Source organism: Plecotus auritus, assembly GCF_963455305.1.
Source record: "Plecotus auritus genome assembly, chromosome: 8".
Taxonomy (NCBI): domain Eukaryota; kingdom Metazoa; phylum Chordata; class Mammalia; order Chiroptera; family Vespertilionidae; genus Plecotus; species Plecotus auritus.
Genome location: NC_137782.1, coordinates 66,979,142 through 66,994,576, shown reverse-complemented (window position 1 = coordinate 66,994,576; position 15,435 = coordinate 66,979,142). Strand labels below are relative to the sequence as shown.

General features: G+C 43.3%; 1 protein-coding gene across 1 annotated transcript in view; it reads right to left on the bottom strand.

Moving 5' to 3' along the window:
* Positions 1-15,435, bottom strand: part of TMC2 (transmembrane channel like 2) — a gene marked incomplete at both ends in the record, with an annotated part of 63,005 nt that overhangs the window by 29,904 nt on the left and 17,666 nt on the right. Inside the window, 8 exons of the mRNA XM_080684607.1 lie at positions 1,809-1,958; positions 3,404-3,583; positions 5,157-5,345; positions 9,056-9,203; positions 10,943-11,085; positions 12,464-12,562; positions 14,509-14,615; positions 14,971-15,052. Coding sequence (XP_080540733.1) covers positions 1,809-1,958; positions 3,404-3,583; positions 5,157-5,345; positions 9,056-9,203; positions 10,943-11,085; positions 12,464-12,562; positions 14,509-14,615; positions 14,971-15,052 — 1,098 coding nt within the window. The remainder of the gene's footprint in view (positions 1-1,808; positions 1,959-3,403; positions 3,584-5,156; positions 5,346-9,055; positions 9,204-10,942; positions 11,086-12,463; positions 12,563-14,508; positions 14,616-14,970; positions 15,053-15,435) is intronic.

The window sequence follows — 15,435 nt, the reverse complement described above, 5'->3', positions numbered from 1 at the left end:
TCCAGGCTTTGAAACATTCTTATATAGGTCTCAGCTCTATAATTACTAATGGTATTGCTTTGAAATAGTCCCTGAACCTCTTGTAGTTAATAATATTAACCTTGCAGGGTTAATGGGAAGCTTAGTGATTATGTATGCAAATTGCCTGGCACACCGGTAATGCCCAAAGCTTGGCAGTTATCAGCACAGATGCAGGATCTGAAGGCTCGCCCCTTACTTTCCCCACCTGCTTTAAAATACCAGCGGCCCCAGCTAAGGCTGAATCTGATCTTTGTCACCAGAGACAACAGCTGGCTTTCTTTACCTCTGGCTAAAGATTTTTTTCTTGTTATATAGAGAAAATAATGTAGGTTTTTCACAGAGGCACATGGCAAAAGAGGCAAAAATTTATTACTTTTGGGGGAAAATTTAAAGATCTACCAGATAATATCACAAACTTTAAGACATCTAGTGGACTTGGAATTCCTAGAAAGTCCAGGGTCTGCTTTATTCATTTTTATATTCTCCAAATTGATGAATGAATTATTTCTGGATGAACAGCTGATGAATTTTCAGGGTTATTCCTCAGTAAGAATTCAGGTTTATGTTCTAAGTAATAGACAACCCAACATGCGTCAGGTCTTCACTCTGTGCAAGGTGATGCTCTGGGGCTCGGGCTGGAGGTGGTGGACGACATAATGCCTCAAACCCATCATTATCAACTAGCTCAGAAAGATACAAACTTTTATCAGTGATGGGAACAATGATGGGCATTGAGGGAGGAGGGCAAGAGAGATACCTCCCAAGGATGTGGGTCAGGAAAAGAGAGGCTATATAGCAGAATATTTAAAAAGAATCATGTAGGTAATGAACTCTCTATGGCCTTCTAAAGAGAATTGGTTTTATTGACTTGAAGATTCTTTCTCTGTTACATATTGTGATGAGTTGAATGCAGGAGCTGGGGAAGCTCAGTGGCTCTACACCTTGAAGATGAGGAGGATTTGAAGAACATGGAAATCTGGACTGGAGGAGGAAGAAATGGTGAGTCTGAGCTCTCCATGAAGGAGGTGGGAAGAAAAGGCCCTCAGGACCTCCATGGGCAAGAACAGAACTTTTTACCTGTGGGATTTGCAGGTGGTGAACTTGCAGGCAGTATTCAATGGAGTGTGTGATGTAATTCCCTCTTTCATTGTACTTCATCACCCTCAGTTAATAGCACTGTTGTTTGATGCTCTATGTGAGTGGATTCTTCAGGGGACCCATGGAAAAGTAATAAACTCTGCATCTCAGTGGGGTGACTGATGAAGAGAAACCCCATGCAGAGAGATGGAATTGAGGAAGAGAAGGCAGCTGACCTGTGTGACCTGTGGATATTTTAAATTCTGCCTATGAAGGCCAAGAACACTAAGCTTTAAAGTCTGTCCTGTGCAAGTTACAGGAATGATGGTAAAAGTGGATAAAGGGAAATGGCAGTTGTTAATTTTTGAGTCTCTAATAAAAACCATTAATTCTCTTTACAGAAAAATGCACAGATGCACATACACACAAATTCCTGAATCCAATTTTTAGGAGTCGTCGTTCTCCAGGTGGAGAACCTTAGGTTTGCAGTGAAATCTACAGTAAAACTCTAAATAAAGAAAAAAAATTAGATTAATGAATGAAACAAACAGAGAAATATATGGATATTGAAAAAATGGGAAAGTGAAAAAGTGGAACTTTCCTAAGAAATACTGGCTGGACATTTTGATGGCTTAAAAATGGAAACATCAAGAAAAGAATAAAAATAATTGAGAACAGGGATGACTTTTCAAGAGAGCACAGCTACTCACAATGCCCACGGCTGTCTCCCAGCAAGAGCCGCGGGGCACGTCAGCAGGGTGCAGGGGTGGCCGAGGGACACTCTCGTTCCAACCCGAGGAGTTGTAATAGTTAAACAGAGTCCAGTGAGTGATGTTCTTTATTGTCTCTTCATTAGAAAGCTGGAACAGAAGATGGAGATGCAGGGTTGGAAGGAACCAGGTATGGCCCAACTGTTTCCATAGGAACAACAACTGAAGCCAGCACATGCCACAACCTTACCACCTCATATCTGCCCTACCCCTCAATGGAGTCTCCCCAAATCTAAACAGAAGAGGGGGGGCAATTGGCCAAAGTCCTTGGGTCTTTTCCATGAAGTTATCTTCCATCCATCCATCCATCCATCCATCCATCCAATCATTCATTCTTCTTTTGAGAATAATTGACTCAGGGTCTATTCTGGACATAGAGGCAGTGGTGACACAGAAGTGAACAAGAGATGGAGCATTCCTCAGAAAGTTCAGTCTCATAAGTGACAGAGATAAGCAAACAGTTATAGAATAGAGTGATAAGAGCTATGGAAAATTTTCTCTGCGGATCGAGAAAATTCACATCAGACAATGGCAGCCAGAGAAGACTTCCTGGGGAGAAAAAGAGATCTGAGCCTAAACCTCAGGGAGGATTAGTCAACTAGTCAAACATAGGGAGAGGGTGGAGAGAGAGAAGTTTGCCCTGAGGAGGAAATGTGAGGTTTAGGAGGGTGGAGCAGTCTATTGGAGTAGGAGGGAAGCCAGAGATGAGGATGGAGCGATGGGCAAGGGCCAGATCCAATTAGTTCCATGCTTAGAACCTTCTTATAGCTTCCCTGTTAACCTCAGGAAAAAATTCATGCAGCTCAATAATGAGGAGGGAGGGGTAAGGAGCAGGAGCCTCATCATCTGGGCCTTCCCCAGTTTCATTTTTCACTTCTCCCCCTCTACTCTGTTCAGCCATCTTGCAGTTCTCTATTTGCATTCTGCAGTTCTCTATTTGCACCAGTTCTCTGCTTTTTCCAGTCTCTGCAAAGATTCCTCGGGGAGTGCTGGAGCCCCTCGAATGCACTGCAATGCTGCCCTGGGCTTGCCCCATTGAAGCATATCCTGCAGCATCTGTAATGGATGAGCCTGTCTCCTGGCCCAGAGTGTGAACACCCTTGGAACAGGACTGTGTTTCACTCTCTGCTGTCCCCCGAGGACCTGACACAGAGGGCTCCATAACCATTCGGTGAGCAATGAGGAAAGGTTAAGTCAATTATGACATATCATCTCCGTGGACACTTACTCGGCTGGTAAACACTCACGGCAGCTATGAAACCATATGGGAAAGGCTGCAGATAAAATATTGAGTACCAATTGACATGTTCAAGATGGGAATAAAGACAACCTAAGAAAAAGACAGCAAAGAACTGCAGCAAAATGGTTAATGGTGGTTGTCTTGGGTCATATTCTGGGATTATTTGTTGTTCATTTTATTTTTCTGAGCTTTCTAGAATGTACTTAACTGATATGACGCATGCATCAGGACAGTATTATACTAAACAAGGGAATTTGGTGGGCACCAGGGGCTGGGGGGAGTCTGTGGTCTTTACCTTGAGGTGGACGTCATCCATCAGGGCCAAGAGGAACGTGTAGAGATTCCCCAGGAAGAGTGCAAAGATACGTCCCAGCTGCCACTTCAGCCCAATGCGTGGGTGGTACTTCTCCAGGGCAGCGATCGTTTCAAACAGAGGGGGACAAAACATCCCAAGCAGGGACATCACAATTTCAACCTGAGAGAGCAGCAAAACCTGGGTTACTTGCTTCATCAACATCACTTGGTTGGTCACCATCTCTGCACCCTGAGGGCCCTGCATCTCCCTCTCCTTGTTGTTCCCTACTCTGCCTCTGGAGATGCCCTGGGGTCTCCACAACTTGCTGTGTGACCCTGGCGAAGGCACCAACATGCCCTGAGCAGTTAGCATATGTTCCACACATCATAATTGCTCTGCAACTGGTTGCCATCATGGTTGTTGCTTATTAGTATTGATAAAAAAAAAAGAGCAAACTTTCTTTGAGAAGTAAATGAGTTAACCTAGGGGGCACTGCTATGTGTTCTGTAAAGCTGTGAACTAGGTAAGAGTCACCTTGATAGCTGTCATCATCTCAGGAGACTGGAAGACAGGAAGCTTATGATTCTGTGGGTCAGTATTTGTTTCTGGGCTTAGCTAGATGGTTCTGCTGTCTCACCTGGATTCATTCATGAATCTATGGTCAACTGATGGTTGTTGGCTTCATTCACATGTCTGGTGGTTGGTTAGCTATCACCTGGGGTGATGAGATAACTGGGCCATGTCTCATTATTCAGGAGGCTAGTCTGGACTTATTTATTTATTTTTTTAATTTAAAAGAAAATGTTTTTTATTGATATCAGAGAGAGGAAGGGAGGGGGAGAAAGAAACATCAATGATGAGAGACAATAATTGATTGGCTGCCTCCTGCACACCCCCTACTGGGGATCAAGCCCACAACCTGGGCATGTGCCATGACCTGGAATCAAACCGTGACCTCCTGGTTCATAGGTCGACGCTTAACCACTGAGCAACTCCAGCCGGGCTGGAATTGTTTAAATCATGGAGGTCTCAGGATTCCCAAGAGAGTAAGTTCCAATTCACAAGCACTTTTCAAGTCTGCTTGTATCATGGTAGCTACTGTCCCATTGGCTAAAGCAAGTCACATGGCCAAACCCAGCTGGATTCAAGGGATGGGGAAAAAGATGCCACCTCTTCGTGGAGGAGCTAGAAAATCACATTGCAAAGAAATATGTATACAAGGGTGGGAAGAATTTGTAACCATTTTGCCAACTACCACAGATGTCAAATTTCCAAAAGAGATTTATAGATTCAATATAATCACAATAAAACTTTAATGTGTTTTATTGTGGATCTCCATGAGAAAATCACTCTACCAGATATCAAGACATACTATAAAGCTATGATTTATGAGTGTGTTATTGATGCAGGAATAGATAAATAGATAATGGAATAGAAAAGGAAGCCCAGAAACCTAGCCATGTATTAATAAACATATGATTTATGACATATGGCACTATAGAGCTGTGAGAAAAGGATCACCTTTTTAACAACTGTGTTTAAAAGCTATCCTGTCTGACATGCTAATTAAATCCAGCTCTATCCAGCTACAGAAGCCTAATGGGTGACTCTTTGTTCAAGATGTTTGCACTACTAAACTAGAAAGAGATGTAATTTCACTTTCTAAATCAAGTCTTTAGCTGAATGGCACAGGAACCAGTGTAATTTCAGTATTTGCCCCTAATATTCACTTCCATAGAGATGCCCTCCTCACCTCATTCCTTTCATACCAGCTGACGTTCTGCATTTTGGAGAATTCCTGGGATCGCTTCACCACAAAGTAAATGAGGTACCCACTCCCACACAAACAGCAGATGATGAGGAAGTTGGCCAGGACACGGAGAAATCTTGTCAGGTGGATATTTTCTTCTTTGTTACTTTCTTGTTCATCCACTATTGATTCCTTAATGTGTGAAAATAAGATGCGAGTAATGTAAGGCCAGGAGCCAACAGGAACCACTGTTGGGTTCCTGGGATGACTCCTTTCTGTATTTCTATAAGTGAAATAATATGGAGTGGTGATATTAAGCACTGTTGCCTTATGGAGAATTAGTTCTTTCCTTTAAGAAAACCCTGGCCAGTGTGGGTCAGTTGACTGAGCTTCGTCGGGAGCACCAAAGGCTTGCCAGTTCAATTCCCAGTCAGGGCACATGCCCAGGGTGGGGTTCAGTCCCTACTTGAGGTGTGTATAAGAGGCAACCAGTTGATGTTTCTCTCACATTGATGTTTCTCTCTCTCTCTCTCTCCCTCTGCCTTCCCTTCTCTCTAAAACCAATAAAACCATTTAAAAAAGAAAGGAAACACATTTTGCTGTTACTGTTATTCTGGTCCACGTAAAGACAGAAGCTTAGATTTATTAAATAATTACCACGTACCAGATGTGGTGCTAAACACTTCCCATGCATTTCCCCTGTTAATCTCAACAACGAACCAATAGAGAAATTACTACTGTATTATTACCCATATCCCAGATACTAAGGATCAGAGAAATTCCAGTAACTGATTGGGATTGTTTTAAATCTATAGATCACATAGATTAAAATAGATTCTTATTTTTTAAAATATATTTTATTGATTTGATTGATTTGTTACAGAGAGGAAGGAAGAGAGATAGAGAGTTAGAAACATCGATGGGAGAGAAACATCGATCAGCTGCCTCTTGCACACCTCCTACTGGGGATGTGCCCGCAACCAAGGTACATGCCCTTGACCGGAATCAAACCTGGGACCCTTCAGTCCGCAGGCCGACGCTCTATCCACTGAGCCAAACCGGTCAGGGCAAAAATAGATTCTTATTATTGAGTCTTCTAATCTAGAGGCTGGCTTTTTCTATAAAAAAGTTCTGGCCAAACTTTCTATAATAATAAAAGCATAATATGCTAATTAGACCGGACGACCTTCCAGACGAAGCCAGGGCTGCGAGGGAAGCCCAGGTCCCTGGAGTCTGAGGGAAGCTGGTGCCGACAGCTGGGGGAAGGAAGACTTCCTCTTGCATGAATTTCGTGCATTGAGCCTCTAGTTTTTAAATAAAAAGCCAGATAGGAAATCCTTTGGGCTTTGCAGGCCATGTGGTCTCTTTCACAACTATTCAGCTATGCTTTGTAGCATGAAAGCAACCACAGAGACAATATAAATATATGAGCATGATTTTGTTTCAATAAAATTTTATTTACAAAAATAGGCAGCAGGCTGGATTTGAACCCTGGGCCGTAGTTTGGTGACCCCTGTCCTAATCCATGAGGATGGTATATCTCTCCATTTATTTAGAGTTTTCAAATCTCTTTCAGCAATATTTTATACTTTTAGTGTAGCAATCTTCATTTTTTTTTGGTTAAACCTATTCTTAGGAATTTTTATAATTTATATATTATTAAAAATGGAATTTAAAATTATTTTTAATTGTTTGCTGTTAGTGTATAAAAATATAATAGATTTTTTTATTATTAACCTTTTCTCCTGTAATCATAACTTTATGAAGACGCAATTAGTATATGGCAGACCAGGATGAAGAATGAAGTCTCTTAGATACAAAAGTACCTGGAAGGAGATTTTGGCAACTAATTTACATTTACTGTGTTCAGATTCAGGTTTAACTAACGCTTCAGTCAGTTAATATACATTAACACACACCATTCTCACAACATGTGCCCTGTTATATAAGTGTATTATCTTGTTTTTCAATAGACTCAGAAGAGAAACCTTCTCTTTCCTAGATGTTCAAAGTGCTTCATAAGCATTTTATTTTATTATTTAAACATTTTTTAAAAACATATTTTTATTGACTTTAGAAAGGAAGGGAGAAGGAGAGATAGAAACATCAACAATGAGAAAGAATCATTGATCGACTGCCTTCTGCACGCCCCCTACTGGGGATCGAGCCTACAACCTGGGCATGTGCCCTTGACCAGAATCGAACCAGGGACCCTTCAGTCTGTAGGCTGACATTCTATCCACTGAGCAAAACCGGCTAGGGTGGCATTGACCTTCTTTGTCTCTTGCTGGTAGGCCAGGAGGAAGAGACAAAGGCCCCGTTGACTCCTACCCTGTCCTTGGATGCTCCATCAGAGGCTTCCCATTGCTGTGAGAAGAAGTGGGGGTGGGGTGGGCGGGGTGGACTGAGTCAGCTCCCTCCTCTACCCACTGCCAAGCGGACAGGACTCTGGGGTTCACGAAACCCATGTAAGTGAGTTGCTGAGCCCAAGCCCTATCCCTGATGGGTGTATCTGCCATCTGTAGGCATTGGTCAGCGGGCAGCAGCTCACTTCTCCTCCCAGGAAGGGTCAGGAGAGAGGAGACGGAAGAAGACAAAAAAACAGAGACAAAAACAAACAAAAAAACAAGCACAGTTGTGTTATAAATATGATTTCTGCCAGGCCCTGGGGGAAAGTTTGACTGATCAGACAGGAGAAATATTGAACTATCAATAACTCTGAATGGTTTTTACAGTCATGGAGAAAAAAATAAGATGTACAGTGCTTCAGTGTTACAGCTTCTGCCATTGTTAATTTAGTTATCCCCTGGTTTATTTTTATATCTATAACTAGAGGCCAGGTGCACGAAATTCGTACATTGGGGCGGGGGGGGGGGGGAGAGAGGGTTGTCCCTCAGCCCAGCCTGTACCCTCTCCAATCTGGGAGCCCTCTCACAATCTGAGACTGCTGACTCCTAACCGCTCACCCACCTGCCTGCCTGATCACCCCCTAACCACTCTCCTGCCAGCCTGATCGATGCCTAACTGCTCCCCTGCTGGCCCAATCGCCCCCAACTGCCCTCCCCTGCTGGTCTGATTGCCCACAACTACCCTCCCCTGCTGGCCATCTTGTGGCGGCCATCTTTGACCACATGGGGGCAACCATCTTGTGCGAGGGCATGAGGGTCAATTTGTATATTACCTCTTTATTATATAGGATAATAAAAGCATAATATGCAAATCGACCAAATGGCCTAACAGCGGACCGTCCAGACAACCTTCCAGACGAAGCTGGGGCTGCCAGGGCCTACTCTTGCACGAATTTCATGCATCGGGACTCTAGTTATAAAATAAAAAGAAATGTGTAGGTCATCTCACATCTTCTTGTGAACCAGTTAAGGTGATAATTAAGTGTGGAGTTGTACACATAACTGTTTCCTTTATTCCCATACTTCCAAACCAGGGTTCTTAACTCTTTCTGGGTGTTCTAATCACTTAAGGAACTTTAAAAAAAAGTCCAATGCCAGGACCCCACCCCACACTTATCACACCAGAATCTCTATGGGTGGGACTGAGAAGATTTTTAAAGCTCCTTAGGTGATTCAAACATGTGTAAAAGGTTGAGAAAGTCCACCCCAAACACAGCCTTTCATGTCCCTAAGCCAAAAGCACATCCACAGGGATATAGGCAGGACCAGGACCCAACAAACATGATTCTGTGACATGTTAAGAAACAGATGGTGGGTACCAGCTGTGAGCACTTTTTTCTTGAAGGCTTGACAGCTGGGCTCCTGCTGCTAGCAAAGTTCTTGCCACAGGTTACTTGGCGATCTTACTTGCCATGCCCCAGCTGGGAGAAGTCTCCCAATGACTGGAGGTATGCAAAGTCCCCCCAGGAAGTGGGAACTGCCCGGGGTGGCTACCTTGAAGCTGGTGGTGATGGAGGCATATTTGTTGTCGGCCGTCTCTGAATTGCCGATCAGGTAGTCCCAGCTGGTGAACATCTTGAAGCTGAATGTGAAGTTATCACTCTCCCCCTCGCTGGTGCTGCCTTGGGTGTTGCTGGCCATCCTGTAGGGTGCACAGCACTGATGTTATATCTGCCCTGTCTTTACTGCGTCAGCCCAAGGGAACCGTGGCCTGAGCCATCCATGGGCACAGGTAGCAGACATCCGAGGAAGGGAATGAACCATGCAGGTACTCGGGCCAAGAGAGATTGGATTTGGGGCACTTTCCCTTCAAATTCAGAGTCCCCTGCGAGCATCTACGGTGTCAGTTGTGTAATAAGAAGCCTGCAAGACACTGAACCATGCCTTTTACCCCAATGTCCGATTTCCTGTGGCTTGATTTGCCTGCAAATGTTTTAGAGCTCTGTTCTCACAGAGAAACAGCCTCTTCTAATTTGTCTGTTTTCTTCAAGAGAAAATGTATTTTTTTCTGATGTAAAATCCAATAAGCCTTGAGACAGCTGGTACTGCACCCAGGTAACACAGACATCCTTTTCTTAAAGCACCTTGGACCTGCCTTGTTACCCACATATTTCATCCCACCCTATCCGCAACTGCTCTTTGTGGAGTCTCTCTGGAGGTCAGCTCTGTGGGAATCCAAAATTCAGAGCGGGGGCTCTATCAGACACTGTTTGCGTGTGTGTAAGGGGGTGGGAGTGGTGGGGGTTAGGGTGCACTCTCTCTAATTCTATCTTACGTGTTGGCTTTTGGGATTTGCTATTCCAGGGGCTTGGTCGGCTTAGTTAGCTTTTTGGTTCATCAGGGAAACATTTCATATCCTTATACTTATCTGGGATAATTGCAGGGAAAAACGTAACCACATGAGGCCAGGAATAAACCCAAGTCTGTCTCCTTGTTTTTTGTATTTCTCCTCCCTGTTGCTTGATAGAGCTGGGCAGCCAAGTGTTACCTCATGGTCACTGTGGTGTGCTGGGCAGGCTCTCATGAAGGGTAGCATTTCCCCTTTAAGGATTCTAATTAGGCTTTGAGAGTTCTCTACTCCTCTTTGCAGACTCAGCTGCCCTTGCTCTTCCGGGAGAAGTGACCCTTTGTGGCCCTGCCGAAGGCGGTGAGTCCTGGTGGTCAGGTGTACGTGGGAGACTGTGACACCCCACCCTGCACCTGCCTTTACTGATTGGGTCCCCTGACTAAGAAGAAGGCAGTTCATGGGATGGGTCAAAATTTCTTTAGAGAGTATGAATTGAGAACCACAGACATAATTAAGACAAAATTAAGAACCAAGTCCACTTCTGAACATGGAGACAGGTAGAGTTGGGGCCAGTGAGGACACCATGCATTCATTTAGGCATATTTATATCACCATAAGTACCAGGCTGGATTGCCACATGCAAGCTAGAGGTATAGAGGAACAGAAGAGTTTTTTAGAAAAAGCTGAGCTCTGGGGAAAGCAAAAACAGGTCTTGCAAACTTCTCTAGTCTTACCTTACTCAGTACCATACAACCCACAGTGGCCTTTGGCAGTTCCTGGACTTCACTGGCTATTTCCTACCTCAGGGCCTTTGCACATGCTCCTCTTTTGTCTAAAATGCTGTGCCCCAGATTTCCAGCATGAATGGCAGTTCTCAGCCTCATCTAAAGGAGTTTCTATCCCATTTCACAGAACTTCCTACATTACCCTGTTTATCTTTTATACTACATACGACAATCTGCCTTTGCTTTGTTTATTTGTTTTTTTTCTGCCCAAATCCCCCATAAGAAGGTAAGTGGGCACAGAGTAGCCGTGCGAGTAGAATGTCTGTATGAAGAAAATTAAAAACCTGTAAATAAGACGGTCATACTTACGATCTAATGACAATCATCAGGCTATAGCCGAACACGCTGACCCCCACCATAAAGTAAGCCATGGGCAGTCTGTACCTCAGCCACCCGATGGTCCTCTGGTCGTTGTAGTAGCCGTAGAAGAGAGCAGAGTATTTAATGTAGCCCTGTGGGACAGCAAACCCAAATGCTCTGGGTTTGTAAGCTCGGCGCAGTCATCAGACACTTCCATTCTACCAGGCATTTCTTTCTCAGGGGTTTAGCGGGAGTCTGAGGGGAGGAAGGAAGAGTTCTGGACACTCTTGTTCTTCCCTTCACTTCCCCCAATTGCTCTCAAGTCTATCCATGTCTCCATGTCTCCCCCTCTTTTCTTTCTTCATTCTCTCTATTTCTCCATTATACAGAGTGCAGAGATACAGGACAGAGAGGAGAGTGTGGTTAACATTCAGGATAAAACTAGGAATAAGGTGTGTGTGTGTGTGTGTGTGTGTGTACGCACGTGCACATACACAAATAGCTCCAAATTCTTAACCTGAGCACAAGACCCTGAGCAAAGGCAGGGAGGCACCAAAAGTGTGTGATGCATCCAGGACTTCCCCCAAACTTGATAACATTGGGGCATAAAGTGTGAGGTCTTAGGTAGAAAAGGGGCTGAAGAAGTAGGAAACAGCCAAGCTAGGCCATGAATAGTTCTTTTGTAAACCCAATTCAGAACACTGGGTTTTATTTCATTTGGGAGTGGGAATAAGTGAATATTGGAGGTAGGGAGTATGGGGTCAGGTTTGCATTGTAAAAAGATCGCTCTGGCAACAGAGGGAATGGAGATTGAAGGAGTCAAGCCAAGGCAGGGAGCAGAGGAAGACGATTCCGACAGTGGTCCTGGTGTCTGGATGGCAGATGCAAAGTAAGGGGTACCAACAAGGACTCATCCATGCCCATGGCAGGGCGTAGAGATGTAGTGGGGTGTTATTCAAAGGAGAGGTAAGGGGGATGGAAAAAAGTGGACCGATTCTAGAAATATTTAGTAGATAGGCTCAGACATAGTGATTGATTGCATGTGTGTGTGTGTGTGGTGGGGAGAGGGGGGTAAGAGAGAGAAGTGTAGGGTGATTTAATGATTGGATGAACCATGGTTCCAATAAAGGAGATGGGGAAAAGGTGGAATTTATGGAACAATAGGACATTCACTTGAAGATGCCATGTCACACTTGGGGGAAGGCTGCAATAGCAATAGACTTGGGGTCTTCATGTGGGCACAAGGAGAGAAAACCATATTGTAGATCAGCTTACACTGATCTAGCAGAATGAGGGGAGCAGTGTTCGAATGGGGGATCATATCCATCAGCATGTGTGCCTGCACAGAGGAACCTATGAAGGGGACCGAGGAGGACATAGTTGGCAGACTCATTTTGCATAGTGCTGGAATTCTATTTGAATAAAGCACTGGGTTTTCAATAATTAAATGCAACATGTCTTGTGTATTCATGCAGTTTTTAGACCTCACAATCACAAAACAGAAGTTCATTGGCATGTTGGCAATGGTACCTCAAAATCCCAAAGGACGGAAAAATCCATGGCTCTTTCTTCCTCAGCCCGCGGCACTGTCTTTCTGGGTATACTCCCATAGGGCATGCCCATCAGTACCTTGTAAGGACAGGACGACACAATTATATGTGGAGAAAATACAAACACACCGAGACTTCCCTTCTCAGAACAGGCACACCCATTTTCTTCTTTAAATGACATCAATCATGTTCCTGATTTTACAAGTAACACACACTTATTGTGGAAAATGTGAAAAAGCCCGACCACTTGGGTGAGCATCGAATTATGAACCAGGATGTCACGGTTCAACTCCCGGTCAGGCCACATGCCTGGGTTGTGGGCTGGATCCCCAGCATGGGCCATGCAGGAGGCAGCCAATCAATGATTCCCTCTCCTCATGGATGCTTCTGTCTCTCTCCCACTCCCTTCCTCTCTGACATCAATAAAAATAGGTTAAAAAATGTGAAAAAGTAAAGAAGAGCATTTTATCTACCACCTCCCCATCTTATTAGGAAAAAAAACCTACCTCAGTGTCCTTAAACTTATTCAACTTCTTTCTGAACCACTGCATTGCCAGTGATGTCTTATAGGCCCACAGCATTTTTAAAAAATATATATTTTATTGATTTTTTACAGAGAGGAAGAGAGAGGGATAGAGAGTTAGAAACATCGATGAGAGAGAAACATTGATCAGCTGCCTCTTGCACAACTCCCACTGGGGATGTGCCCTGAGCCAAACCGGTTTTGGCGGCCCACAGCATTTTTATGTGCTCTCTTCTCATGGGAATAAATTCATTTGGAATAAAAAAACTCCCAGGAAGAAAGCAAAAGCTCTGTGGAGGTAAATTTCCCCAGTGGCTTCTGGGAAAACTGACACTTCCTTGGCTATGGAGGCGACAAATGAAACTTCTGGTTGGCCTCTGGCAATATTTCTCCCCTGGGGGAACCAGGCCTGGTGGAAGCGCATTTGTACACACTCGCCAGAAAGTTTAAAATCCTTATTTCTAGGTTGGAGAGTGATACTGGCTTAAGGATATACATAGGACTAAGTCGACTCATAATCCTGGGTTTCCAGGTATGTGTATAAAAGAGTATAAAGGCTAGTTAATGACATATTTGTCAGTACACTTTGTAAGTTATGTAGATAAGAATTCAGTGGTTTTATAAATAATGTAACACTTCTTTGCTACCAAGCACTATTATAATACACCATCAACCACTTCCAACTAATCTGGTTTAATTCACATTACATGGAAGTCCTTTTAATTTCCTAGTAAACAGACATGCAGAGAAGTTAGAATTGACTTCATATACTCATGGAACCAGTTATAACAAAACAGGGATCAATAAACCACTAATAAACCTGGAAGGAAGAAAGAACTAAATGCAGACAGATAGTTACATGAAAGTTTCTGAAGTGAATCCACATGTGTACCCAGCACCAGCACCAAACAGCTCAGGCAGGACCATAGCAATTCGGGTGTTTGATGCTTAATGGACCAGAGGCATTGTTGGAAAAGATCCGAGGTCCACACTCTGAAGACCTGGGATCTCATCACCCCAAATTTACTGTGTAGCTTTGCACAAGGCACTTATTTCTTTTTTTGTTTCTCAGTTGCTCATTGATAGGCAAGGATCTACCTATATTCACAATAGGATGATATTTGAAAGAATAGTGAGGAGCACTAATCAAATCCAATGGGGTTTTTTTGTAATAAATTATTATATAATGCATTCTATCCCTCTTTCTTTCTCTCTTTTTTTTCAGGGTAAAAGAAAAAAACCCTCACTGAGATATTAATTATCCACTGATCTTAAAGTAAAATGAGAGGTAGAAAAATATAGAGTCCACATCTTAATTCAGAAGTATTTTGGTTCCTTTTTTTTTTTTTTTTTTTAACTGAGCTATCTGGGCAATTGATGTGAGTATAGAATCTAAAATGAATGACCGATTCTTTGTAAAACAGAAAGTATTTAATATAAATGAAGATGGTGGTGATGATAAGCCTGAACACTACCCAAAGATGTATGAAGTTCTTTCTTACCTCTGGGATTATGACTAGCCCAAATATTAAGCCAAAAAGGACAAGGTTAACACCATACATCCATCGGAGAAAGATGAAATATGATGCCACTGAAGAACCAAAGTGACCTGGAGAGGGAAACGATGGTGGGGTTTAAGTGTTGCAGGAGGAGGACGTTAACGCTATTGAGCACTTTTTGTGTGCGATGGATCCAATTTTCACATCAGTCTGTGACATGGACATCCTGACGTCCATTTTCTTTTTCTAAATAAGTAATGTGAGGCTCTATGAGCTTAACGGATCTCCCAGAATCAGAAAGTGAAGAAACACATTTTAAATCTTTGTCTAGCTAGTCCATAGCCTGTTCTTTTCCCCAGTACAACAGGATCTACAATAATCTAATCAGATGGACAAGAACACAATCCCAGCCCTTGAAAAACTCTTCAGTAAACCAGCTAAAAACAGTGACACCAAGATACTCACTTTCAATGTCCTTGATCTTCATTTCCCAGGGAATACACTGAGTCTTGAAATTATCAAAGTCTCTCTTAAACTTGATCCATTTCTGAAATTAGACAGTTAATACCCTCAGTTCATTAACATGCTGCCTTGTGCCTTGGAGGGGCATGCTGGAGGTGCACGTTGATGTTCACATGTCAACATGGGGTTGGCCTGTGGGTGAGGCACCACCTTGGAGTTGGTGAGCCCAGGCTGCCAGAGGTGGATGCTAAGTCTTCACTTTAAGTCGGGTGTGGAGTGAGAGAGAAGCCAGGGCAACACAATACCTTGCATTTGTCTACAGGGCTGATAAAGGTTTGAACAGTTTATATAGGAATTTAGAAATTTTGTATGGAATTTCTAATTTGGGGAATCAAATGGGTTAGCAACCTTTAGATACAACTTCCTTTACCTTAAAACAGAAATTCAGTGGAAAAAAGAAATCTTACA